Here is a 23,849-nt window from a genome sequence, read left to right as displayed (position 1 = left end):
GTCTCGGGTCGGACATTCATACCAGATTTAGGCTTTGTAAGTCGACGTGTGGGACGAGACCCCTGGCCTGGCTGCCTGAGTGGCACAGTCTCGTCTGCGTCTTTGCCTGGGCCTTGGAGCGCCTCACAGCTTGGTAATGCTACTCATTTTGTGGGTATCGAGAAACACGCAGTAGCATTGCCTGGTACGAATGGTGATCCATTATTCAGCACTTCCAGTTGCGTGTGCTCGAGGCGTCCACGTGGCTGCGACTGTCTCGCAGAAACATGCTGAAGGCCGCCCCAGTCGCTTATACGTGCGCTATCGACGGTGTTTGGCAGGGACACTTTGAAATCCCACCGTCAGGCTCTCTTGTTTGGATAGTACCAACTTGAAGGTGATAACAAGGACGAACGGCAGGGGAGCACGGAGAAGTCGCTGCCAAGCACGGTGAATTTGGCGTAAACCCCTGCCATTGGTATCATTATCGAAGACCAACACATCATACACGACGGAAGGAAATACAGATCAGTCATCAATCTCCTCGGCAATTCGAGCTGAAAGCAACCAGGACACATTGCAACTTGTCGTCAACATGAGCATTCTGACTCGTTCCTCCAACGCACAGACACAGTGAACCCCGGGGCATCCGGGAGATCTGTGAGAAGAGGAGAATTTCACCAACGAAAAGAAAGATGAAAATACATGGCTAGGAAATCCCCTGTCATAAGAAGCTGAACCTCGTGACCATTTTTGAGAAAAGAAAAGAAAACGAACAACACAAGCATGTCTCCAGGCCAGTTCATTTGTTACACACAATCTCAATTTCCTACCAACGACGAAAAAAAACAGACCAAATTAAAACCACAAACGCGAAACGCAGACATTACCCTCTGTTCATGATCACCGCGCCCGAGCCTCCGTGCGTGGAGCTGGGCAGGATATTGCTGACGCTGACGGGGCATCTAGAAAGCGTAAGGCTGTGTGCACGTCGTAGTGAGGAATGAAGAGGTTTACCAGTAGCCAGGCGGACCACCATTCCCACGTCGATAGTCCTCACGCGGGTGCGGTGGATAACCGCCAGGATCGCGAGGAGGGTAACCGCCATCTCGTGGAGGAAAGTCCCTCGGGGGACGGTCGTAGCCTCGGCCGTTGGCGTACGGGTCGGGAGGAGGTCCGTATTCACGTCGGTACGGATCGTCGTAGCGGCCACGAGGGGGCGCTCCGTACTCCTCCATCGGAGGTCCGCGCCGCGGTGGGGACCGGTACCGGCGGTCATCGTAGTATTCACGACGGGGACTTCTGTCACGATAGTCTTCACGGTAGCCGCGAGGAGGACTGTAGCCACCAGGAGGGGGTCCGCGGCGGTCATATGGATCGCGGGGCATACCGTATGGCTTGCGAAAACCGGGAGAGCGAGAACGGCCTCGCTCACGGAAAGGCATATCGGGCTGTGTCTGTTCTTCGTGTGAGCTAGAAGTCGTTCGAGAAGTGTCCGGAAAGTTGTAAACTCACGTCCGCAATGCATGTGACGCGCTGACCCTTGAACTCACGCTGGTCAAGCTTCTCAATCGCAGTCCTCAAGTCTGCTGCAGACTCAAACTCAACGAATCTGGCACGATGGGGTCAGTTTGATGCATCAATCAGGTCAAAAATTCTGATTACTGTAACTCACCCACGTCCATTGCCGTCACGGCCGGTCTCGGAGTAAACCACGTCAAGGCTCGACTGCCGAGCGAAGTCTTTCAGATCCTAGAGCCAGAGTCCTTGTAAGTCGTAATCCCCAAGTTGTCGAATAGCTGTCATGTGTGCGAGGTCGAATGTCGGATGAGCGCTCGCGGGAAACCATGGTCCAAACCGGTCGGCCAGCCCGCCGGCCTGGGTTGCTCTCCAGGGCAGGATTCCTGGATCCTTGGAGAGAGCAATGACAGAACCCCGAAAAATTGACGGCGTCGGTCATCCATACGGCCAGGTCCCGGGAAGAGCGTTGGTAGTTGATGAAGGCTGAAGAGCAAAGCTGTGAAATGCATTCAACCGGCATCGGCGACACACTCTTCGAGCTGCTAATCCAGAGGGAGGGAGTGAAAACGGAAGCTAGAACAGACCTGCCAGCTGGTATCATTGGGAAGTCCAGTAATCTGCATGCGGTGCGGGGTGCGTCGAGGCCGAGGTGGCTGCCGTTCATTGTTGCCACCAAAACCACCCTCTCGCTGACGAGAGCCTCGTGCGAACTGAACCGTAAGGCGCTGGCCCATGAAATCGGATCCGTCTTTATCGGTGTTAATAACTGATTAGCCGGGGAATCGAGGCAGGATCGATCGGAAGCTGGGAAAGACAGAGCCGTTTAGAACGTACGGAAAGCTGTCATGACAATACACCGTTAGCACAAGTTCGAGGACCGGAGAAGGTCGAGTGGGAGCGGTTGATCAGAGTATGAATCAATATCGAGGTTGAGCTTACCAGGTACGACGTCACGCGCGTCCATTGGGTCCTTGTATTCGACGAAGCCGAATCCATTCATGAGCTTGATCTCGGTGATTTCTCCAGTTCCATGGGTTGCGAAATGAGTTTCCAGGTCCGCCTTGGTGGCTGAGAGTAGGATCGTCGTCAGTTAGGTTTGTCCTCGTGGTAGAAACTATTGCTTGGGTACGAGCGGCCCGATCCATCCAGCGCTTCAAGTCGGAAAGAAAGCTGCGTCACATACCGCCCTTTGGGAGGTTGCCCAAGTAGAGCCTGGTGGCCGAAACCTCGGTGGATGCCATGGCTCCGAGGAGGCAGCGCAGCGCTGCGTCGTTTGTGGAAGTAGAAAAGCTGTCAGGTCCAGGATTATAAGCCTTATGGGCAGGTAATGGCTGTCGGGCGCAAGCCTATGCGCACTCAGGCGCGGTCCAGTCCTGGTTCCTCGACAGTCGCCGGAGAGTGGGTTTGACCAGATGCGCCAGCCTGGGAAGTAGAACGAACCGGTCGTGCCTTGGTGTCTGGCGATGACGATCGTGGCTTCAGCGCGCGCGGGGAGGGCAACGGTGCCAATCCTTGGGCAGGTGTGCGGCGAGATGGGTTGGCTATTGCAAGAGCGCGAGGTTGGTGACGCGTCGTCGATGAGGGGGACGAGCCAGTGTGGCTTTGCGATGTTGACGACACAGGAGCTGAAGTGGGCTTTGCGGCGGCGATGCGCAGCACGAGGAGAAGGTGGAGATGGCGACGGAGCTGAGTGGCGGGTGGGCTGCACGGCCGCCCCATATCGTCTCGAAGGTTGCGAGTGGAGTCACCCAAGTGCCGTAGGCGCCCATCGCGTGCACGGACCACCCTCTGTTTCCAAGGCCCCCGTCCTTATGAAACAAAGACTTTGTCGGCTGGAGCTAGCAGCTCTCACATACATACAAGCACACGGTTGAGTACTTGATACTTACTCATGGACACCCATGCTTTGACCTCGTCAGTGCGGCTGCATCATTTCGCTTGTGTCGCATCACGATAACACTAGGGAGCTCGTGCAGATCAACTTCATTTAACCGAGCTATGGTGAGAGATATGATGGGCAAGGCAAACAAGCAGGTGGGATATAATGATTCAAACGCCAGGACCATGCAAATATAGGATGTGTATCCAGTCGTCCGGAAATGGTCTACTGTCAAGGCAAGCTGCATGCCACAGAAACTCGGCAATATCAAGTTGAGGCAGGCGACGTGCACGCCAACTTCGTTGCATGCGTTGCCGTGCTCGCTTTCCCACATTAGGTATTTGGGAAGAGGATGTCGACGACCTCATCCGCAATCGTGAAAATGAGATGAGTTCTGAAAGAGATTTCCGTACTTAGTGAATGCTCTCGCAGCGGATGGGTTCAGGCGGGATGGCAATTGGGGGGGGTCACTCACGTCAATCTTTGATTGTTGAGAGTTGCAAAGATGCGACGACTGGCCGCCTGGGCATTCAATCTTCCAACCACACTCCCTGCCAGATCAGGTACGAGGGTGGCGAGCATCAGACTCGCTTCACGTCGCGTCTTGGCCTTGTCTGATGCCGTGCGCGGTGGCTTGTCTCTATTGATCTGTCCTCCTGGCCACATGGAATCTGTCAAGAGTTTCAGATAGCGGAGAATCGCGTCTTCCCGGGTCAGTAGTCTGTAGATGTCGCGGACTTTGCGCTCGATAGTTCCACCAAGTAGCTGGTGTAAGACAACAACAACTGCGCGCCCACGAAGCCAGTTGTTGCCACGGTTCAGCCCGAATATCTCGAGAAAGATGTCGCAAATAGGCTTGATGAATGGTTCCAGCTCCTTGTCTTCAAAGGCGTTGAGCTCGGCCTCAGCCTCTGCAGCAGTTATCACGCCGTCGTTTGCGTCCAGAGGCATCGCATTGATCTGGCTGGTAGCCGCAGCGATGAGATTTTGCCCGGCAACCGATAGCTGGTCCAGGACTGGGATGTTGCCGAGAATGTCTTCCATGCCGTCGGCCACAGAGTCGTAGAGGCGAGTCATCATGTCCTTCTTGTCCTCACGGTTCATGATATCTTCGCCTTGAGTAATCACACTCTGAGACAGGAACGACCGCAGATCTCTGCTGCGACAGACGTCCGGGAGGTTAAGAAGCTCTTTCAGGTATTGCTCCAGGGCTTGGCTGCGTTTGCGCAAGAAGTCACTCTGTAGCTTCATGACCATCCTTCGCCGGGGAAAGTCGAGGTGCCGAACCGATGGATACCGATGCCGAAGCCGTTGATGGAGGTCATGAAATTCGCTGTACCGCCGTGTCACAATCCATGTTGCTGCGGGCATCTGTTCTCCTGCTTTCCTCTGCACCTCGACGACATAGACCGCAAATTCCTTGCCGTCTTCATCTTTGCCAACCTGAATGGACTTGATGTGGGCTGATGCTCTGCCGTACAAGCTGTTATCGCTCTCTTGGATAACATATTGCTGACGCTGAAGCTCTTTGCGCCGCAGTTCTCTCTGCAGACTTGCCCTCGACTTGCGCAAGATACGCAGTTCCGCCGTGTTGTTCGTTAGCTCGGCTTTCTTGGTTAAGGACTCCAGGACAGCTTCTTGTGCTACGAGCTTGTCAATGTCATTAGTCAAAACAGTGATCGCTTCCGCAAGTCCGAGATCACCAGGTGCGGCTGCATGGACTTCGTCTTCAACATCGCCTTTTGGGTCTTCGCTGATCTCCTCCTGCTCGTCAGACAGGAACCTCTCCTCGTCGCCAAACAAGTCATTGTCCACGAAAACGCCAATGCGAGACGCCTGACTGACGAGCCCAAGTGACGTGATGCTGGGTCGGTCTCCTTCCCTGCCCTCAGATAAGATTCGTGAGGTCTCCATGGAATGGTTGTCATGCTCGTGGCCAGAGAAAATGCTTGACTGTGCATCATCGTCTCCAAATAGGGACTCGCGGATCTCCTCCGCCGTCTGCGGCCGCTCATTCTCCATGATGTTATTCAGCGCCTGCTCCATTGCTTGCACGACGTGGTTATCTGGGGTCAATTTCGTGAGATCCTGATCTAAGCTCTGCACAGATTCTCCCAGCACGTCATGCTCGAGTTCCTCGTCATCAAACAACGGCGAATGTGGCGAGTCCTCGCTGACTTGCCGCACGTGAGGCCGAGCATCAGCTTCCAGCGAGCGTCGCGCCCCATTCAAGGGGTCTAGATTGGACTTGGCACTGTTTCCCAGCCCTCCCAGCTCTGACGCGGACAGCACGCGCTTGAATTGGGGTTGCACTGCCTTCAGCCTGGGATTCACTTTAGCGTTCGCGTTTGTGGGTCTTGCTGTGAATGAATGTGATGACCGATGGAGGTTGGGTGGTGCCGCAGCTTGAGAAGACGGTGTTGGAAGTGGCTGCGCAGACGTTTTCGCTGCCTCTTCAGCCGCCAGGGCTTTGAAAAAGAGGTCGGATTTCTTGAACGACTGGAAGCACTTCGACTCCATCTTCTCCAGCACCGCACTTTGTGCTCTCAAGACCGACCACCTCGCAGCGTAATACTGCTCGTTCGTCGCGGACTTTCCTGCTGACAAGAAATCTCGTATGACCTGTCTCGATGACGCGGGAACCTCCAGCTCGGCCTTGGAAAGGTATGCCTGGTCAATCTGGGCAATGTCTGTCCGGTCAGACTCGGTCCAGGGTACTATTGTCGATGGAAGCTCTGCGCCATCTGGTCCGTCGTCCTCGAGCGGATTGCGGAAGCCATCAACAACAAGCCAGAATTGAACGAGAGTCATCAAGCCCTGCCGGTCCATAAACTCCATGAAATACGAGAGCCCCGAAGTATCCCTCAGAAGCTCGGCCAGTGAGACGCGCTCGAGTTTGGAAGACTCTGTGGTAGAGGCTACGGGTTGTGTTGATGTTGCGCCATGGCGATCGCCTCCCGCTGCTAAGTGATGGACTTTCTGGTCTAGGAGTTTCTTGCCCATCTCTAGACGCCGCAGATATGCTTGATCTTGACCCTCGATCTGCGAATCCCTTTTCAACTGGCTCGCCACCTCGCTTCGAAAGCGCCGTGCATCGGACAAGTTGTTCAGCTTCCGTATGGTACGCATAAAACGCTCAAACGTGCGCTCGCCGTCTCCAGGGGCTATGCGTGGAAACGCCGCCATCTTGGATGGTTTCGGGGCGGGTGATGCGTGCGCATCCAGGGCGGCGCGGAGCTTGCGCACAGTTGACCTATCTTGAAGCATCGAACGGCCATAATTCTCCATGACCTGGTTCCACGTATCGGGGTCGGAGAGGAGTTGCATCACCGGGAATAGGACGGCGCAAGACACTATTTCGCGGACGATACTTAGCACGGCGCGACTGTTGATCATGTTTGCTGGCAGAAGCTGAGGGAGAATTCTACTAATAATTTGCCGCAGATGCTCCTGGCGGGCGAGCTTCGTATCAGCGTATGAGAGCGATGCGGCCGCGTGGAGCTTGCCATCTCGAAACTTGGAAGCAATGGCCAGATCGAGCTCTTCCGACTCGGTAACATCTCGATTGAGCTTCCTGCCCCGTACTGCCCTCTCCGCATCGAAGAAATCTTTGAAATGGTTGGTCAAGATTGGAACAATGCGACTAATGACCGCCTCAACGAGATCGGCATCGGCGAGGCGGTCGCAGAGTGACGATAGTGCCAGGCGGATGTTGCGATCGACCTCGTGGGTAAAGACTGGATTGCTGCTGATCCGCGAGTACCAAGAGTTGACAAAGTCGCGAAGTATGAGGCCAAGGAGGTTATCGACCGCATGCGACAGGCCGGGCAGGTCTGGGAAGAGGGGCTGTCGGACGTAAGCCTGTCGGGCTTGGAGAGCGGTGGTCTCCAACACCCAGGACCTTGGTGCCACGAAAGCTACGGCGTCGGGTCTGGCCGAGCGATTGCGTCGCGCGTACGCAGAGCCGCGGGAGGTCAGGAGGATGAGCAGTAGCGAGCCCAAAAGCGCTGTTGTGATCCCTCCAACGAAAGCGTAGCCCGTCCATCGGATGGAGGGGAACCAATTGACCGCATAGCCCCAAGCGATGAAGCAGACAATGCCGGCAACGACAAAGTCTCTTCCCTTGAGGGCCATGGTCCGGAAACCAGACTCAAGGCATAGATCACGCGAGAAGACAGGCGTTCGACGCCAAGTCATGCATGAGTGATTGCAGATATCGCAGCCTGATTTGGAGTTGGTGTCGAGCGAGGTGCCTATCGATCGACTCTCCTGGTGGGGAAGCCAGATGACCCTTAGCCCCTGCGCAATGACAGCATTTCCTACGTGATCAAGACCACGATGCCCCACTTCAGCCCAGCAGCCACTCTGAAAATGGACACGCGCTTTCTTCTGGAACTTGGAAGCTGGCGTGCAGCCGACTGCCCTCTACAGCTGCACATTGTTGAAACTGATCTTTGTTGTCCTGATGAATTCTCCGTATTCTTGGCATAAAACGTAGCATGCCCACGACAGAAAACCTCATCCCAACCACAGAGTTATCTCGTTATTGAGAATGACCGCTAGCATCCAATTGCTGCTTCGTGAGCGATGAGGGCTGTACTTCAGGGTTGACAGCCCACTTGGAGTCCTTCAGTCTTGAGTACGTGCAAGACTCACATGAGGCCAATCAAGGACCTGGAGCCCGAAATATCGTTTCGAAATGAGTCATTGGGAGTGGAAACTCTTGTACAATTATTCTTTTATGCATGTCGTACCATTACCAGGGCGGGTCTTCACGACGACGGAAGAGAGCTACAAACTTCTGTCCCTTATTGCGCTCGACCTTTTTGCCTTCCTCCGTTGCTATTCTCATTATGCCAACACACTGGTCAGCTTCCTGCTCCTCTTCGGATACCCTCTCGAACGATGGGTGTGCAACGAAGTGCTGCACCATCCAGTCATGAAGATCCTCGACATCTGTGATTGTATACACGATGCCACCAGGCTTCAGAGCGTATGCATACTCCGAATTAAGAGTCGACGAGACAATACGGGCTTTGTGTTTTCTGTGCTTGAAATGCGGATCCGGAAAGCAAATGAAGATCTTGGAGAGTTGCGCCTTCTTGAAGAAGTTGGGAAAGAACTTCATAGTATTGGCACGGAGACAGCCAATGTTCTGATATTGTTGTCCCTCGGCGTCCTGTGCGCGCAACGCTCGTATCCGGTCCTGGACAAACTCCGTGACTTGAGTTCTGATCTCCATGCCAATCATAAGGTTGCCCGGCAGTGCGGGTGAGAGCGCTACGATGAGCCCTCCAAAGCCACAACCTATGTCCACGATATCGACATCTCTTGTCAAGGTTGGGTGCTGGGGTTGGGCCAATAAACCCACTGAATCGTCGCTCCGGGGTTCTGTACTGCTAGCTGTATCGTGTTTGGCAACGTAGGCCGGGAAGTGTGGCGACCAATCCATGTGCCGGGGAGAGACAGGACTGTCAAGGTCAGCGATTCCGGCTCAAAGTGCAGCATAGGGGACCCTGCGGGGGCAGGACGTACTATTCCAGCTGATGATCCGAGAACGGGTTGGCATGGGCCCGTTGTCGGTAGAATTTCTTCTGGGGCATGGCAGTAGTGCCGCTCTCTCTCTGCGCTTGGCGATAGGCCTCGCGCTTCTGCTTCTTGTTCGGCGGGCCTGCCATCTTTGCTGCCGGACGGAGATTCGGCGGTGCCTACTGACGTTCTCGTGTTGTCTGGGGATGCACGTTGCGCCACAAGGGACTGGCAGTCGCCGTCTGTGCTTCAATGCTATTGGTTTTCTTTTTTTTGTGACTGTTATTGTTGCCGTCGTCGTCGTTGTCGTCGTCGTCGTCACCGCCGCCGACCCCTGTCGTGATTTCGATTGGCTGGCGAGGGCTGCAGGTGTTGTTGTTTGCCAACGGCAAGCTTGATTGCGTCGTATGAAGTCGTCGTTGCCCGTGGTCTGCACCTGCAGCTGTCTGGTGTTCTGCAAAGAAAAAAAGAAGTGGATCTTGACTTGGGCAGGTGCTGTAGCGGGGGCGTCCTGGTGCCGTGGGGCACGAGACGGGTGGGTAGGGGCCGTCCCAGTTGGCCTCAAGCCTGGCCAACTCCCCACACACACCTTTCACTGCAGCTGCATCCCTGTCCGTCTCTTGGTCAACCAAGGTGCACCGTGTAAACATCCGGTTGCTCTCCCGTCCCATCCCAGTCTCCACGTCACTTGGACGCCAGGAAGACCCATCGACAATAGGAGCACTCCTTTGCGTTTTTGCCTTTCAGACTCTTCTCTGCATTCTTCCCGCCAGGTCTTCCGGGCCTTCGTCGTCCTTCTCAGAGCATATACGCAGCCTTACTTTACCTCGTTTATCCTTTGGAGCGTCACCAGGCGGTGTATCTGCCAGGCCTGCGTGATTGCAGCCATGCTTTGAGGTCACCACTGTTGACAGACCTCTAGCACTCAATTGAGCCCACCATACGACTCCGAAGCCCCCTCGTGGTCGGTCAAGGCTTCCTGTGCAGACAAGGCCCTTTGGACGCGAGGTAGTTGGCATTCACCGCTCCGAACTCCACACATCATGGCTCCGAGCTTCGAGGGCAATGCCAGATTGGTTCGAGACGAATCGTCGCAGAAGCACCAGTCCCAACATCAGCGATCCAAGTCAACTGGCGTTTTCAAGACTTTCATGCACCGAAAAAACGAATCAGGCGTAGCTGCCTTTTCGCCAGCCGACATTTCAGACCAGTCTTCGAGATTTCCCACAGCTATGGCGCCACCTGACCATGCTGGACCGGGACCTCTTTCTGAAATAGAGCACAACCAGGCCGATCGAGCCCCTCGATCACCAACGAAAGGATCTGCATCAAGGGCCGCCTCGAGGTCGCCGACCAAATTCGCATTCAGCTCGATCTCCAAATTTGCTAAGAAAGACAACGAAGCACCGCAAAGCCCCCATAAGACGAAGTCCGCCACAAATCTAGGCGGTCTGTTGGGTAGACCGAAAAGTCTGAGGAACCTCCACGGCTTTAGCAGCGATGAGGACATATCATCGCGGAAAGATAAGGAGAACAGAACCCCGCCGACCTCAATGCCTATACAGGACTATTCTAGGCCTCCGATCTATGCTCAGTTCTCCAGTGGGGCATTGGAGAAGGAGAACGGACAGGACGCGGAGGTCAAACATACCGCGTCAGCCACTAAAACTCCTCCCTCAAGCTTTGTACAGCCCAGGCCTTCCGCGAAGCCTCGCCCTCAATCTTATCATGCCCAGCCAAGCCCGAGACAAGAGAGCCAAGGATCCTCGGGATCCCATGAGCGAGGCAAGCCCATAACATCCCGCATGACAATGGGTATCAAGGCGTTCACACGACGGCAAACTTCCAAGGAGAGCTCATCTTCGCCGACCCCAGAACCAGAGACTGAGTTCCAGCTTGACCCCAAAGACATCGAACGCCACCTTGAAGCCATGCTAGATCGTCGCAATATCCCGGAACACCAGCGGTACAAAATGCGCAATCTGGCAGATACCATCAAAATGGAGTTCATCCGCCAAGACTGGGCAGAAACAAGAGGCAGCGCCAACTTGACAAGACCTCCAAGCCATGGGGGCGAATCAGGCACGCCCGAGTCACAGAGCAAGGATGGCAGCAAGAGCAAGAGAAGCCGAAGTCGCGGCTTCACACTCTCGCGAAACACGGCAAAGAAGGGGGATGCAGGCTCTCCAACCAAGAAGAAAAGTGACGGGACGATAGGACGCCACTTCCGGAGCAGGTCGACAGACAGCATTGCCAGCGAGAGACCTTCTTCAGCTGCTTCGAACCAGACGAGCGGCATACTTGCCAAGATCAAGCCACAACAAGGTCCATCAGACTATGTTGCTTATCTGCGCAAAGTGCAGAGACCAGAGTTGGTCGAGGTTGGCAAACTTCACAAACTGCGGCTGCTGCTCCGTAACGAAACGGTAGCGTGGGCTGAAGATTTCATACGCCAAGGCGGCATGCAGGAGATTGTAGGCTTGCTGAATAGGATCATGGAGGTCGAGTGGAGGTGCGTCTTGACTTCCCATACTCCGGGTGTTATCTGCGCTGATGTTGACTAACTCACTCACAGAGAGGAGCACGAGGATGCTCTACTCCACGAGACTTTGCTGTGCCTCAAAGCACTTTGCACCACAGCGCTTGCACTGCAATATCTACAAACTATCCAGGGCGAGCTCTTCCCAGCCTTGCTCCACATGCTCTTCGATCCAGAGAAGAAAGGACCCAGCGAATTCACCACGAGAAACATCATCACGTCTGTATTGTTCACATACATTCAGTCAGCGCCGCCAGCAGATCGTCCTATTCGTGCGCGGACGGTGCTTGGGCATCTCCGTGATCCTGAACCGAAAGAGGAGGAACGCCCACACGGCTTTCTTCTGGAGATGCATAGAGAACGACCCTATCGCGTTTGGTGCAAGGAAGCAGTCAGTGTCACCAAGGAGGTCTTCTGGATCTTCCTGCACCATCTGAACGTCGTCTACCTGCCGCGGGAGAAAGAGGCATGCGCAAACCATCCGGTCGCAAACATCGACAATGCTACTTACATGCAAATTCACTTTCCTCAGGAGAGACCACCAGTCCCTGCAGCTCCATATGTCGGCGGCGTGGAGTGGGATGCCACAAACTATCTTGCTTCACATCTTGAGCTTCTCAATGCCATCCTCGCATGTACTCCCGGAGTTCAGGAGCGCAACAAGCTCAGAGGCTTGCTCCGTATCTCCGGCTGGGAGCGGTGCATGGGAGCAAGCATGCGACTTTGCAAGGAGAAGTTCTACCCTGGTGTGCATGACGGCTTGCGGACGTGGGTCGCCGCTGCCGCTGATGATGGTTGGGACGTACGAGATGTTCGATATGGACCCCCGCCAGAACCAAAGAGTCCAAGCAAGAAGTTGTACGGCGGAAATGAGAGTCCGAAGAAAGTCAAGGATATTGAGCCTCCGCCAAAGATCGACCTGCCAAAGTTTGACTTTGGCATTGACGGGCCGCAAACACCACGCGTGGGCGTCTCCTCGACTGCCGAAAACTGGCTATCTTGAACGAGGGCAGCCATGAAGCAAAAAACTCCCTGTACCGTGCACTGTCAAACGGCCTTCACGGCGAAGGCTGTTGGCATGTGGGCTTCCCGTCTATGGTATTTTTTGACTTTTGCTTGTATACTGTTGCGTTGGATCGGACACGGCGTTTGCTTGTTTTCCTATGGGTTAATTCTGGCATGGACTAGTCGAGGCCCCAAGCATGTTCGAGATTTGATTTCTCACCAGACAGCCAGGGCGTCTCTTTGCTTCAAGGGCTCGACGTCGATAGGCTCAATTTGTACGGGGCCGGGAACCAGGTCTGTTATGATGCTTTACTTACGATGATATGACATTGATAAAAATGATATGATGACTTTCAAGGCTGCTGGATTCATTTGTGTGCGAGTTGTTTCCGGCCGAAAATCGTTGATGCCATGCTCACTTTCCACTCAATTCGCCACTCACGTGTGTGACGCAAATGCAGGAGTTACACAATATCGTATCACAGCGATAGACGATCGCCCTTGCGGCTAACGCCAACAAGCTGCAAGTGATGAGCTGGGTTGGAACGATTTGTCCAAGTGCAGACGGCGCAGCTCAGATCTCAAGGCTCAGGCACCTCACCTGACAGCAGGCATGGTTGGAGCCCCACCAAGATCCATTGCTCCTGGACACCCGTGATCGCTCCCCAACGCCACCCACACCACACCCTAGATCTGTTGTCTTCCCGACGTCAACCTTGACTCGTCTGCATAAGCCAGCCAAGGCGACTCGTGCATACCCTTGCCGCCGGAAAACCAGGTCGCCTGCAGAGCACTCACCCGCGACTACGTTTGGAAACGACAGCACGATCGAGAAGCTTGAGCCAGGCAGCACATCCAGCACCACTGATAGTCGCCGTCTGTCAGCTATCAATACTCCACAAGGCCCCAGAGCCCTTGACCGGAAGCCAAGGGCTGCAGCGCAATTCTCGAAAAGCCAGACAAGCCAGACAGGGAGCTCATCCTCGCAGCTGTGCCCTCTGCCTTTGCCATCGCTTCCCGCCGAGCTGTTTGTGTGCTTGGCAGTTAGTTTGACCTGCTTGCTCACTCAATATGTCCATCAAGTACGCGAAATTCTTGTCTTCTATTCTCTGCACCAGCTACCCCCTTACATATCCTTCTCCGTCTTGCACCATGTCGATTTTCCTTCCTGAAACTGCTTTCCATCATACCGCTGAATCCTTGACCCGCCCCTTCCGGTCCTGCTCCCAAGCTGCTTGTTTGTAAGGATCATGGACTACTGGCTCGTCGACCAGCATGCCTCGATCCTTAACCAACAACGTGGAATCCACCAGATCGGGTATCTTGCTGACCTCAAATCCAGCTGGGTTATGCTCTCCCGTTCAGGGCTTTTCGAGCCCTTGCCCGACGAGACACCACAACTCAAGACCAGGGGTCGGATATCGCTTAGCATCACGGCCGAGAAGCAAGTCCCTGGCAGCAGGCCGTGGTCGCTCAAATGTGATAATGGCACCGCCTATATCACAAGTCATCGCGTAAGTAGGCCCCTTCCCGGAGCTGCTACCGCATAGCCAAGTCGACCTTTCATCCACTAAGCGATATGCTCCTTCCAGATTATCTATCTTCCCTCTCAACCCACAGATTCATTTCAGAGTTTCTCAAGCAGAATACTAGATCTAGAGGACTCGAGGACCCCCACAGGCTCACATATGTGGGGGTTCGGGGCGTGGTACTGGGAAGCTGAGTTCCGCCCTGTGCCTGGCGGCAACATTCCGACAGATGTTATGAGGGCGAAAGTCCAGCTCACATTCAACGAGAGCGGGGTCAGCGACTGGCAGGCCAAGTACACAGACATCCGGTCACGAATCCAGCATCTGGCACAGATCGGGCAGTTACAGAACATGCACGGCGAACAGTTGCCGAGCTATTCGCCCGCAGCAGACGGCGACATGAGCTCCAGACAGCCAGAATCTGCGACCGAGGAAGTGGCGCGGCGCGCAGATGATGCCGCACAACAGAGGCGAGAGGACCAGGGTGTGCCGGACGAGGCACCGCCGGGATATGATGAGGCCCAGGCTCAAGCCATTACCGAGAGATTTGATGCGCGAGAGCGCGAGGACAACGAGAGGCAGTAATATGTGGGCCTTTAGATGTGCGCCGATGCATGGTCAGTACATGCGCGGGCACGAAGTGTTCGAGCCTTTCTGAGAAGGTGCCCTTAAGCGGTTTGTTGGGGGCGACAACACAAATCATAGCTCTTATTGTAGGATGATCACCTAGATAGACATGGATGCTTTCAAAGCGATGCTGGATGGCCCGGGTCTCCACGTTTGCGGCGACCCAACCTAGTTCAAGAATTGAATTTGGCCACGCCTGTCGACTTTGGAATTGTGAACTGAATTTACACAGCAGCGCATCCAGAATGGCACTGGACTGACAAGCGTGACTCTCGAAAGTGGGAGCATACCAGATGTTTGGATTGATGCAAGCAATCAGTCGACCTATCCCAGTTCTCAACTCTTCACTCACACTACAAGAGTCACGTGATGCGTATTGTGGGGTCTGGTGCCCCTTGCACCAATAAGAGCCCCTCAATTGCACATTGCTCGATTTTCTTGCCTGGCCCGCTGGGCTCCCCGTCTCCCGAAATCGACCGCACCGAGAGCGACCACAGTCCAGTCAGAAGTCCGCGAGGCACAAGAGCCACCACCAAGCTCTCCATCAAAAGCCGCAATCCCACGATCGACCACCCGACCGACCGGACAGGCCATACGCCAGCGCGTCACGACAACCCGTCTTCTCGCTCGCATTCAGCATACCACAGATCGCAACAATGGGTTTCTGGGACGCCGTCACCGACCTCGTCGAGGCCGCCACGCCATGGGCTACCGTCGAGGCCGAGGCCCCTCCCCCCGAGGACAAGGTACGCTCTTATTTCTTCGCATCATAACCGAAACTCGACATCGACAGCCTCATCACGGCTGCTACACTATACATCGCGGCCGCTCTTCGCGCTCGCCTTGGTCGCACGCCTCTGGTGTGAAGACAGCTGGTCTGCTCGACGTTTCCACGAAAATCAACCGGATATCTTATTACCCAGGGCCAGGCTTCTGCCGAGCTTCGCATTCCGAAACGAGACGACAGCAGGCCGGACGTTGCAGCATTGAGACCTGCGCTGCGACGAAACAGGCGAGACAGCGCCATGCGGCCGTGGAAGCGATGACGCAATGCACAGGCTTGGAATATTTGGCTGACTTGACGATCACTCTAGGAGACCAAGGAGGACAGCAAGGACGAGGAGAAGGAAGAGGATGCCGAGGAAGAGGAGGAGGAGGAGGATGAGGATGATGATGAGCCCAAGGACCCCAAGGAGGAACTCGAGGAAGGTTCGTCAACTCATCACTACCCTGAGAGCGCTCTGCCGTCATTGGCAGCCTGCGATCGGTCTCGCCCGTCATGTGATAGGAAGGTCACAAGGAGTAGTTGCGCTGGATCACCCATGCCGACCCGTACATGACATGGCGAATTTCTTTCTGAGGACTGCGGAACTGACCATCCTGACGAACAGCTTGCAAGAACTCGAAGCAGTGCGCTCCTGCGAAGCACCACTTCGACGAGTGCGTCGAGCGCGTCACTGCTCAGGAGGCCGACAGTGAGGCCAAGGAGGACTGCGTTGAGGAGTGTAAGTTGCCCCGCGTGTGTGATTCACGAGCACTATCCCCTCCTGCACCTCCGACTGGCAGCCAAAGTTGTCTTGATAGACACATCTGCGATCATTACACGGCTAGATGCACACAACTGCGGCGACTGACTTCATTTTGTGCGTCCCCTACAGTCTTCCACCTTGCCCACTGCGCCACCCAATGCGCCGCCCCCAAGCTGTGGTCCATCCTCAAATAAGTGCTCTACTTTCCGCGCATATAGCAGTATCGCCCCGGCCTTTCTGTACTAGGTCTCAGGCAAACTGTGAATCAGCTTCCTCCTTATCGAAACAGCAGTCCGACTTCGCCCTATCAACATAAAATCACCATGTATATCAGTAGCAAACGCCAGAATTTCAACCGTGGTCGGATGTCTGGGAGATAAGCTAGAGGCCGGGGACCTTGCGCCACGGGAGAGGCAGACATTTCGTTTGGTCTCTCTTGTGTCAGAGGACGAGGCATGGCGGTATGATAGGTGGAAGGGGTCTGGGAAGAGACCAATGGAACGAAAGCAAGGTGTACGGGGGAGGGATTCTTATTGGGCGTGGATACTCGGTTTTCACTACCCGCATCCCTCGAAGGAGAGAGAGAGAGAAACAATTGTATCATATTATACAGCTGCTTGCATTGCGCATTGCCCCACGAGAACCGAATAGACGGATAAAGTATGCCTTTTGTGTCTCTGCTTGCATGTACAGCATGGGGAATCTCCTGTGTCCTCAACCTCTCAGTACACCAAAGGCCTACATCAATATGCTTGCTTTCTTCACTAAGTGGGAGGCCGGCCCAGTGCTGAGTTGTGACCAATTATCCGTTGCACAAGAGTTGTCCGGCGCAAGAGTTCCTGCCCTCGTGTTTGAAATACAACTCAGAATACTGAAAGGCCGAAGCCGCTGGCAAGTCACTTGCATTTCAATAATCTAGTTTTTGTACTTACTTAGGTAGCTATCATACCAGCATGAGTTAGCCTCGTGCTGCAAGTCCGGCACAACACTCGGATCAACTAACATGCAGTCAGATACAGTCTTCATGCTCCTTTGCTGTAGCAAATAGTTAGACTTTTGTCCTCCTTGCTCTCTAGACCTTAAGCATGACTGCATGACGGCGTTGCCACGTCGCCCAGGTGAAACGGAAACGAGCAACCTCATTGCGCAACCAAACGCCTTGGGGGTGTGGCTGTCTGGACGGGCGAAGGAGTTGCGGGTGGCAGTAGAGCTCTTAATGTACTGTGATTCGAGACGATACACGAGGCTCAGAAGGATAAAGAGTACGTTGCACAAATTTCTCGCCATCCACGCGTAGGCACCGGCCAATCACATACGTGAGCATTGGTCGTCGGAACTCGGGACGGGGTTGCGTCTTATTTTAAAGCCTGCTCGACATTCTTCAGCCACTCTTCCACAGCGGGCTGTCACCCAATATGTCGAATGGCGTTGTGTGTGACATTCAAGGACTGTGTACTTCTTTGCATTCACACTTGAGCGGCTCTGCGTGCAATGGAACGGTAGTAGACAGGCCGTCCCTTGATGATGTCTGGGTGTCGAGATCCGGGCACGGTCTCGCATATGCTCCTGGCAGCTCCATCATGGCCGAACGGAGATGCACGGTTCCTCGGGTGATACAACAGCAGTTCTGATAGCGGAATAGCTCGGGAAATGTTCTCGTCCTGACTTGCATCTGGGGAACCGGGCTGGTGCAGGCTAGGGTGCTTGCCAGATTGTTTGTTTTGATGAAAAGTCATGCCGGACACTGGCATGATGAGCGCCTGCTCTAAGTATCCCACATAGACTGAGTGTATGGTCGCCCAATGGGACAGTCATGGCTCGCAGAAGCCGCTGGCGCGGATCGCCCAATTCCTTCCTCGTAGGGCGGTGGAAGCCTTGACCAAGCAACCTTGGAAGTGTTTGCTTGCCTGCAGCTGCAGGTGGTGCGCACGAGTGAAGAATCATATCCGCGACTGCCGCTGGGCAGGCAAACTGACACACTGACGGCGCGGCCCGGCAGTGAAGCTTTCCATGGCCCGGGTACGTGCGCGTATGCAGTTTGCTTTGTTTGCGCATTTGCTGTAGAAGCGCCAACGCCACAGCACAACACGACGGACAATCCGAGGTAGGAGACGAACGAGGTCCTGTCACATGCCATGTGTGCGGTCCGTCGACGGCGCTCGGCCGGCGGCCGATAAGCTGAGGCCTGTCATTGGCGATGTGGCCCATGAGGTTGTAATCAGAATATGCACCTATCTCGTCACTTGCAGGGCTACCATTGTTGCCAGATCTGCGGAGCAGATTTCACAGGCCAATTCAGGCCAGGGAGGGGTCGAAGAGAGCAAGGCACAACATGGCTGAGGAAGCTCAGCCTGATGAATTACAAATTGCATGTTGAAGTCGGACGGCACCATTCGAGGCCGAAACTGGGTCGTTTATGCGGAGGAGCAAGCCGAGCGTCCTTGCGCCGATCAACGTTTCGCCCTAGAGAACAAGCCCCCGCTGCTTCGTGTTGTCTGTCGAGGGTGAGCGTGTACTTTTGTCAATAAGCTTTCTGCGCGCTGGGTGTCTGGTGACGCTCTCAAGGTGGCTTTGGACGGGCAGCCACAGGGAATTCAGATGTCCCGAGGCTTGATGTGCCCCAGAGACTGCGCAGGTGACTCGGAAGGTGCGCCCCGATCAAACCAAACCTCGCCGCTATCGTTCCCCCTCCAAAGTGAGCTCTTGTCCCTGCCCTGCCTGCAGGTTCAAGGGCAGGCCCCCGTCATCTCGCTGCCGCTACATACAGGGACTTGACCAGGACCAGGCCTTGCTGCACCTCGCAGCTTATACGGCCAGCCAGTCGCAAGGAGCCACCAACACCACCAGCGCACGAATCCCATTTACCCGCAGCTGCCTGTACAAAGTCAGTCGCGTCTCTGTGTGCCGGCACCAGGTAAGCCCCCTTGTCTCGAAGTCCGACGTCCTAATTATCGACTGTCGACACGGCCCGGCCTAGCGACGACCGTTGCCAAAGATCCCTGCTGGGCAAGCTGCCTTGAGATACGGCCAGGTTCAGCTTCTGGAAACGCGGCCGGTGTGTCGGGGCGTGTCGAAAGTGCTCAGGGCCGATTCCTTCTTCTGGTCTGTGATGCTCGCCTGTCGAATCCATCACGCAGAGCCTCGCCGTCGCCGTCAACGACCGCCGCCGCTGGCACGCCTTTGATCGATACCTACATTGTGCAAATAGGTCTAGCGGAGGGGGACCTTTGGCAGGGTGGAGGTCGAGACGGCCTCACTGCTACGCGCCACACAGTAACGCAACCTGACTCATCCCTGCATCCTGGTACACCGTGGCCTGGCCCTGTCGTTGGAGTCGTGGGAGATCCTCGCTCGGCTCGTCTCTCCAGACTCCCACGGGCCCCTCTCAAATTACTAGATTAGTGTCTGGCCCCCCGACACTTGCTTGGCCTCGCCCTGCTCCTCCGCAATTCAAGACTGGACATCGACGTCTCTTCGGTCGTGATCCACGACGTACACAACCCCCAGGCAGAGTCGCTGGCCGTCGCGCGCGCCACCTTCCCACGAGTCAATTGCCGGCATCAGTGCCCCAACCGTTGCGCTGTGCCTGCATTAGTTGCCGGTCCCATCGTTGGCGCCTCTCCACAGTCAGCCGGCCAAGACGCGCCGCAATAGGCTATCAACGCTCTGTTCCATCTGTGAATATCCTCGCGACGGGTTAGCCATAGCACGCAATGAGCCATGGACGACACCAAGCTCAGTGATTTGCAGCCCCTCGACAGCCGCAACAGTCCCGACCACGTCAGGGCCGTCGACACCGAGGAGGGCACCATTGACAATGGTAGTGTTGCCTACAAGGTCTACAAGAGGCGCTGGTTCGGCCTCGCGCTCCTGACACTGCTCAACATCACTGCCAGCTTCGATGTAAGTCGACTAAGCCCATGCTCGGCGCCCTTTTACCAGACGTCGTCAGGTCGCGCATTGGCCCTGGCCACCTCATTGGGTGGTAGGCAGGCAGGCTGCATATCACATTGGCCCGCCTGCTAAGGCACGGCGCACCAACGCACCAATGCGAACCCGACATCTTGTTTTGTGTTGCACAACTGATGATGACTGACAATCGCTTGTGATCAACAGTGGCTCACTTTCGCCCCGGTCTCTCAGAAGGCTGCGGTATACTATGGTGTATCTGAGAACTCCATCAACTGGCTCAGCACTGGATTTCTCTTCGCCTTCGTCGTGGCCGCGCCGGCCACCATCTACGTGCTCCATCTTGGGCCCAAGCCTTCCATCATCGCTGCGTCGGGGTTAATGCTCGTGGGCAACTGGGTCCGCTTCGCCGGATCGTACTCGGCTGATGGGGGCAACTTTGGTGCCGCCATGGCAGGCCAGATCCTGACCGGCTTCGCCCAGCCGTTTGTCCTCAGTGCCCCGACGAGATACTCGGACATGTGGTTCACCGAGCGCGGTCGCATCACTGCCACGGCCCTCGCCAGTCTCGCCAATCCCTTCGGAGGCGCTATCATACAACTTATTGTGCCTGCCATTGTCGACGTCCCATCCAGCATGTCCATGGGCGTACTGATCGTGGCCATCGTGGCCACCGTCTTTGCAATCCCGTCCATCTTCCTGCCGGCCAAGCCGCCTTCACCTCCCGGCCCCAGCGGCAACACACCAAAGCTATCCCTTCGACAGTCCTTCAAAGCGCTCAATACACTTGAAATCTGGCTGCTCCTCATCCCCTATTCAGTGTTTGTCGGCTTCTTCAACAGCATCTCTAGCTTGCTCAACCAGATTCTCATGCCCTACGGCTTCACCTCAGACGAGGCTGGCATCGCAGGCGCGCTGCTCATTGTGGTCGGCCTGGTCGCCAGTGCCATTGCCTCGCCCATCATTGACCGCAAGAAGACCGTTCTTGTGACAAGCAAATGCCTCGTACCCGTCATCGCGGTGTGTTACGTTGTGTTCATCTTCATGCCGGGCTCGGGCTCGCTCGCCGGGCCGTACACGATCTTGAGCGTTCTCGGAGCCAGTAGCTTCATCTTGGTTCCGGTTGCGCTCGAATTTCTGTGCGAGATCACTCATCCACTCAGCCCGGAGGTGACCAGCACCATCGCCTGGTCAGGTGGCCAACTTCTTGGCGGCATCTTCATCGTCATCTCGGACGCTCTCAAAGCTGGCCCAGAGGCGGATCCGCCGCTCAACCTGTTTTGGGCGCTCGTTTTCTCGGCCATCATCGCTTCGCTCATGGTGCCGCTCGTATTGTGCCTAGGCCTCTTTGGACGGGCCGACAGGGTTGCGCTGCGCAGGACGCAGAGTGACCAGGGTCATAGTGAATTGCACCGGTAGTGGTCGCTCGCCGGCACAAACTCAGTACGTGTCTGAGTTTGAGCGGAAGGGCAAGGAATGAGTCGACACTTCAGGTGCGTTTGTTTTAAATGAAGGGTCAATAGGGGGATTGCTTCGTCAGAGCGCATATGCCATGGTCACAATTACTGTAGGGAGATGGCGGTCGAGCATCAGTGGTTTGATGGGCCCAATCGAGCAGCGCAGTTCGCTCTGCTTTGCTGCTCGCTGCTAGCTGCTACTTGCATACGTATATACGCACTCATACTTTTCCCTCGATCTCCGTTCCAATAGACCACATAATGCGAAATCTTGAAGTGTTTCGAGCAATGTCCGCGCACGGTTCGCAACTGTCCCATTAACCCGGTGTCCCTTGCTAGTGGAAGTGAGCGAGCTCGTGCACAATCAGTTCGAGAACTCACTTGGCTTTCCTTGCTGCACTGCTCACAAACCGTTGCATATTTGTCAATTCTCAAGTTCTCCTGTCCATATTACGTGCCTATTACATATTGGCTGTGTTCATGCTACCATACTTCTTATTGACGAACACGTTGCGAAATCCCCATGAGTCTATGTTTATTCGTCTACGCGTGAAATCTCTCTGGAAACAACTCGAGCCCCACGTATTGTTCTAAACATTGATCCTTCCTTTTCCCCGTATTACCACACCCCCCCTCATCTTCAGATCTTGTGCTGCTTGGCCGGAAGATGATCGCCAGGCGTCCTGCCCAGCGCCCGCTCCCACTCGCCGCGCAGCCTCTCGAGCTCGGTCCAGCACGCCCGGCCGTCCTGCTCAAACTGCTCGCGCCTCTCGGGCGTGAGGGTGACGGCGTCCCACTTGCGGCCCTTGAGCTTGCGCTGCATGCCCGTGGCCGGCTCGGCCGCGAGGGCGTCGGCGTTCTCAATTTCCCCCTGCCACCCCCAGCCGTCGACCTCGGACATCTTGGGCTGGGCGCCGCCGCCGCCGAACGGGGCGATCGCGGACCCCCACTTGGCGAGGTGTGCGGACTGCGCGTCGAGGACGGACTGGGACTCGAGGCCGAGCCAGGCGGCCGCGCAGCCGCCGAGGTAGGTGGTGACGACGTGCCAGGGCGAGCCGAGCATGCGCGCCACGTACATGGTGAGGCGGTAGAAGAAGAAGAGGACAAAGTTGAGCGGGAAGATCGGCGTGCACACGATGCCCGGATGGGTGACGTAGAGCTTCGGCCGCACGGTCGGGTTTTTCTTGGAAGTCGTTGAGGATGAGCTTTCTGGCACTTGGAAAAATTGCCTGGTCAGAGGTTCGACCGATGGGAGGGTGGCGGTAAGTGTGATGACGTCTGTTATCCGCTTGCTGCTCTCGTACGGCGGTGTTTCTCGCTCGGCCTGAAAGTATTTGAATGACAGATGCTCGTGTTCAGCATCTATAGAGCTTGTAAAGACGATGCGGCCAGGCTCTTCCCTGACATCGTTGCGTGACAGAAGAGGCATGAGTTCGTGCGCCAAGAGGTAGTGGCCGAACGTGTTGGCTGTAAAGACTTCCGCTAGCGGTGGTGGCTCGGTCTTGGCCTCGACAGGACCCAGCAGCTTCTTGGTGTCAAGCATCACTGTGGGATAGGCCAACTTGAATGTCGGATAGGTCGTTGCTTGCGGGATGCCCCTCCGGAGAATCTGCCCAAAGAGTCCAAACCAATTTAGGCCAGACCATCCGCCAATACCGGCATTGAAGAGGGCGGCATCGAGCTTTGGAATTTTGACATCGGGAAGGACGCCCGTCGGATCGCTGATGGTTCCGTATACGAGCTGGTCGGCCGCCGTGTAGATCGAGTGTAGATCGCATAGGTCAACCTGAACGCTCAGGATGTGCACGCGGCCAATTGCATCCTCTGGATCGTAGTTGATGCCCGCATGCGCGCGAGCTTTCGGAGAAGTTGTCGCAGCACCGTGCAGGTACTCGCGCAAGGCGTAGATGGTTTCGCTAGACTTTCTGGCCGATCGGGTAGTCGGCAAGAGTATCAAGTGTGACGAGAGGGGTTTGGTAGAAAGGAAGTCGTCGATGAGTCGCTGACTGATGCCTAAGCCAACGCCGCTGTGGCCTTCGTGTCAGCAATCTTCACACAAAGGCTTGAAACGGTGCAGCATATCATGCATACCTGTTCGCACCGGTGACAAGAATGATGTGCAGGTCGCTGGGGTTTACCCCGGCCCATGGAGCTTCCGTCATCGCAATTGAGTGGTCCTTGTTTCAGGGGCTTTCCGCAAGTTGCCAGGCTACAGGAGAGGCTGTGAAAGTATACAGCAGTACCTACGCCGCGTCCTCGCGCTCCACGGCGTCGAGAATAGGTTGTGGTCGTTGTCGTGGTTGCTGACGATGTCGGAGCACCTGCAGACCCCTAAATTGAGGCGGT

At 55.5% G+C, this 23,849-nt stretch overlaps 9 protein-coding genes across 9 annotated transcripts; 4 read left to right on the top strand and 5 right to left on the bottom strand.

Annotated features, from left to right (window-relative positions):
- Positions 1 to 805: 805 nt before the first annotated feature.
- On the bottom strand, positions 806 to 3,163 carry B0I36DRAFT_328142 (uncharacterized protein). The gene is made up of 8 exons (XM_046154559.1): positions 2,941 to 3,163; positions 2,684 to 2,790; positions 2,440 to 2,568; positions 2,335 to 2,340; positions 2,085 to 2,248; positions 1,655 to 1,731; positions 1,495 to 1,591; positions 806 to 1,436 (listed from the first exon to the last, which is right to left on the bottom strand). The coding sequence occupies exons 2-8, from the start codon at positions 2,739 to 2,741 to the stop codon at positions 993 to 995; spliced, it is 975 nt and encodes a 324-aa protein (XP_046010692.1). The 5' UTR covers positions 2,742 to 2,790; positions 2,941 to 3,163; the 3' UTR covers positions 806 to 992.
- On the bottom strand, positions 2,857 to 3,219 carry B0I36DRAFT_351360 (uncharacterized protein; the record flags this gene model as incomplete). The annotated part of the gene is made up of 1 exon (XM_046157004.1): positions 2,857 to 3,219. One exon carries the CDS (start codon positions 3,217 to 3,219, stop codon positions 2,857 to 2,859), a length of 363 nt encoding a protein of 120 aa, XP_046010691.1.
- Positions 3,220 to 3,362: 143 nt separating this feature from the next.
- Positions 3,363 to 9,363, bottom strand: B0I36DRAFT_271597 (putative intermediate filament protein MDM1). The gene is made up of 4 exons (XM_046151294.1): positions 8,915 to 9,363; positions 8,162 to 8,850; positions 3,855 to 7,602; positions 3,363 to 3,773 (listed from the first exon to the last, which is right to left on the bottom strand). Exons 1-4 carry the CDS (start codon positions 9,055 to 9,057, stop codon positions 3,713 to 3,715), a joined length of 4,641 nt encoding a protein of 1,546 aa, XP_046010690.1. The 5' UTR covers positions 9,058 to 9,363; the 3' UTR covers positions 3,363 to 3,712.
- A 506-nt stretch (positions 9,364 to 9,869) lies between these two features.
- B0I36DRAFT_144893 (armadillo-type protein) lies at positions 9,870 to 12,623 on the top strand. The gene is made up of 2 exons (XM_046148429.1): positions 9,870 to 11,420; positions 11,484 to 12,623. The coding sequence occupies exons 1-2, from the start codon at positions 9,952 to 9,954 to the stop codon at positions 12,448 to 12,450; spliced, it is 2,436 nt and encodes an 811-aa protein (XP_046010689.1). The 5' UTR covers positions 9,870 to 9,951; the 3' UTR covers positions 12,451 to 12,623.
- A 1,079-nt stretch (positions 12,624 to 13,702) lies between these two features.
- Positions 13,703 to 14,566, top strand: B0I36DRAFT_365024 (uncharacterized protein; the record flags this gene model as incomplete). The annotated part of the gene is made up of 2 exons (XM_046159074.1): positions 13,703 to 13,966; positions 14,045 to 14,566. The coding sequence occupies 2 exons, from the start codon at positions 13,703 to 13,705 to the stop codon at positions 14,564 to 14,566; spliced, it is 786 nt and encodes a 261-aa protein (XP_046010688.1).
- A 408-nt stretch (positions 14,567 to 14,974) lies between these two features.
- B0I36DRAFT_328132 (ubiquinol-cytochrome C reductase hinge protein-domain-containing protein) lies at positions 14,975 to 16,802 on the top strand. The gene is made up of 4 exons (XM_046154558.1): positions 14,975 to 15,354; positions 15,703 to 15,817; positions 16,000 to 16,113; positions 16,267 to 16,802. Exons 1-4 carry the CDS (start codon positions 15,265 to 15,267, stop codon positions 16,329 to 16,331), a joined length of 384 nt encoding a protein of 127 aa, XP_046010687.1. The 5' UTR covers positions 14,975 to 15,264; the 3' UTR covers positions 16,332 to 16,802.
- On the bottom strand, positions 16,717 to 17,445 carry B0I36DRAFT_328130 (uncharacterized protein). Its single transcript, XM_046154557.1, has one exon. It carries the CDS (start codon positions 17,422 to 17,424, stop codon positions 17,053 to 17,055), a length of 372 nt encoding a protein of 123 aa, XP_046010686.1. The 5' UTR covers positions 17,425 to 17,445; the 3' UTR covers positions 16,717 to 17,052.
- A 2,107-nt stretch (positions 17,446 to 19,552) lies between these two features.
- B0I36DRAFT_328126 (major facilitator superfamily domain-containing protein) lies at positions 19,553 to 21,911 on the top strand. The gene is made up of 2 exons (XM_046154556.1): positions 19,553 to 20,040; positions 20,254 to 21,911. Exons 1-2 carry the CDS (start codon positions 19,858 to 19,860, stop codon positions 21,463 to 21,465), a joined length of 1,395 nt encoding a protein of 464 aa, XP_046010685.1. The 5' UTR covers positions 19,553 to 19,857; the 3' UTR covers positions 21,466 to 21,911.
- Positions 21,912 to 22,143: 232 nt separating this feature from the next.
- On the bottom strand, positions 22,144 to 23,665 carry B0I36DRAFT_247251 (3-ketosteroid reductase; the record flags this gene model as incomplete). Its single annotated transcript, XM_046150295.1, has 2 exons — positions 22,144 to 23,530; positions 23,595 to 23,665. 2 exons carry the CDS (start codon positions 23,663 to 23,665, stop codon positions 22,144 to 22,146), a joined length of 1,458 nt encoding a protein of 485 aa, XP_046010684.1.
- Positions 23,666 to 23,849: the final 184 nt, after the last annotated feature.

This window comes from Microdochium trichocladiopsis (assembly GCF_020744255.1).
Source record: "Microdochium trichocladiopsis strain MPI-CAGE-CH-0230 chromosome Unknown B0I36scaffold_7, whole genome shotgun sequence".
NCBI classification, from domain to species: domain Eukaryota; kingdom Fungi; phylum Ascomycota; class Sordariomycetes; order Xylariales; family Microdochiaceae; genus Microdochium; species Microdochium trichocladiopsis.
The sequence above is the reverse complement of the archived record's forward strand: the minus strand, read 5'-3'. Positions and strand labels throughout refer to the sequence as shown.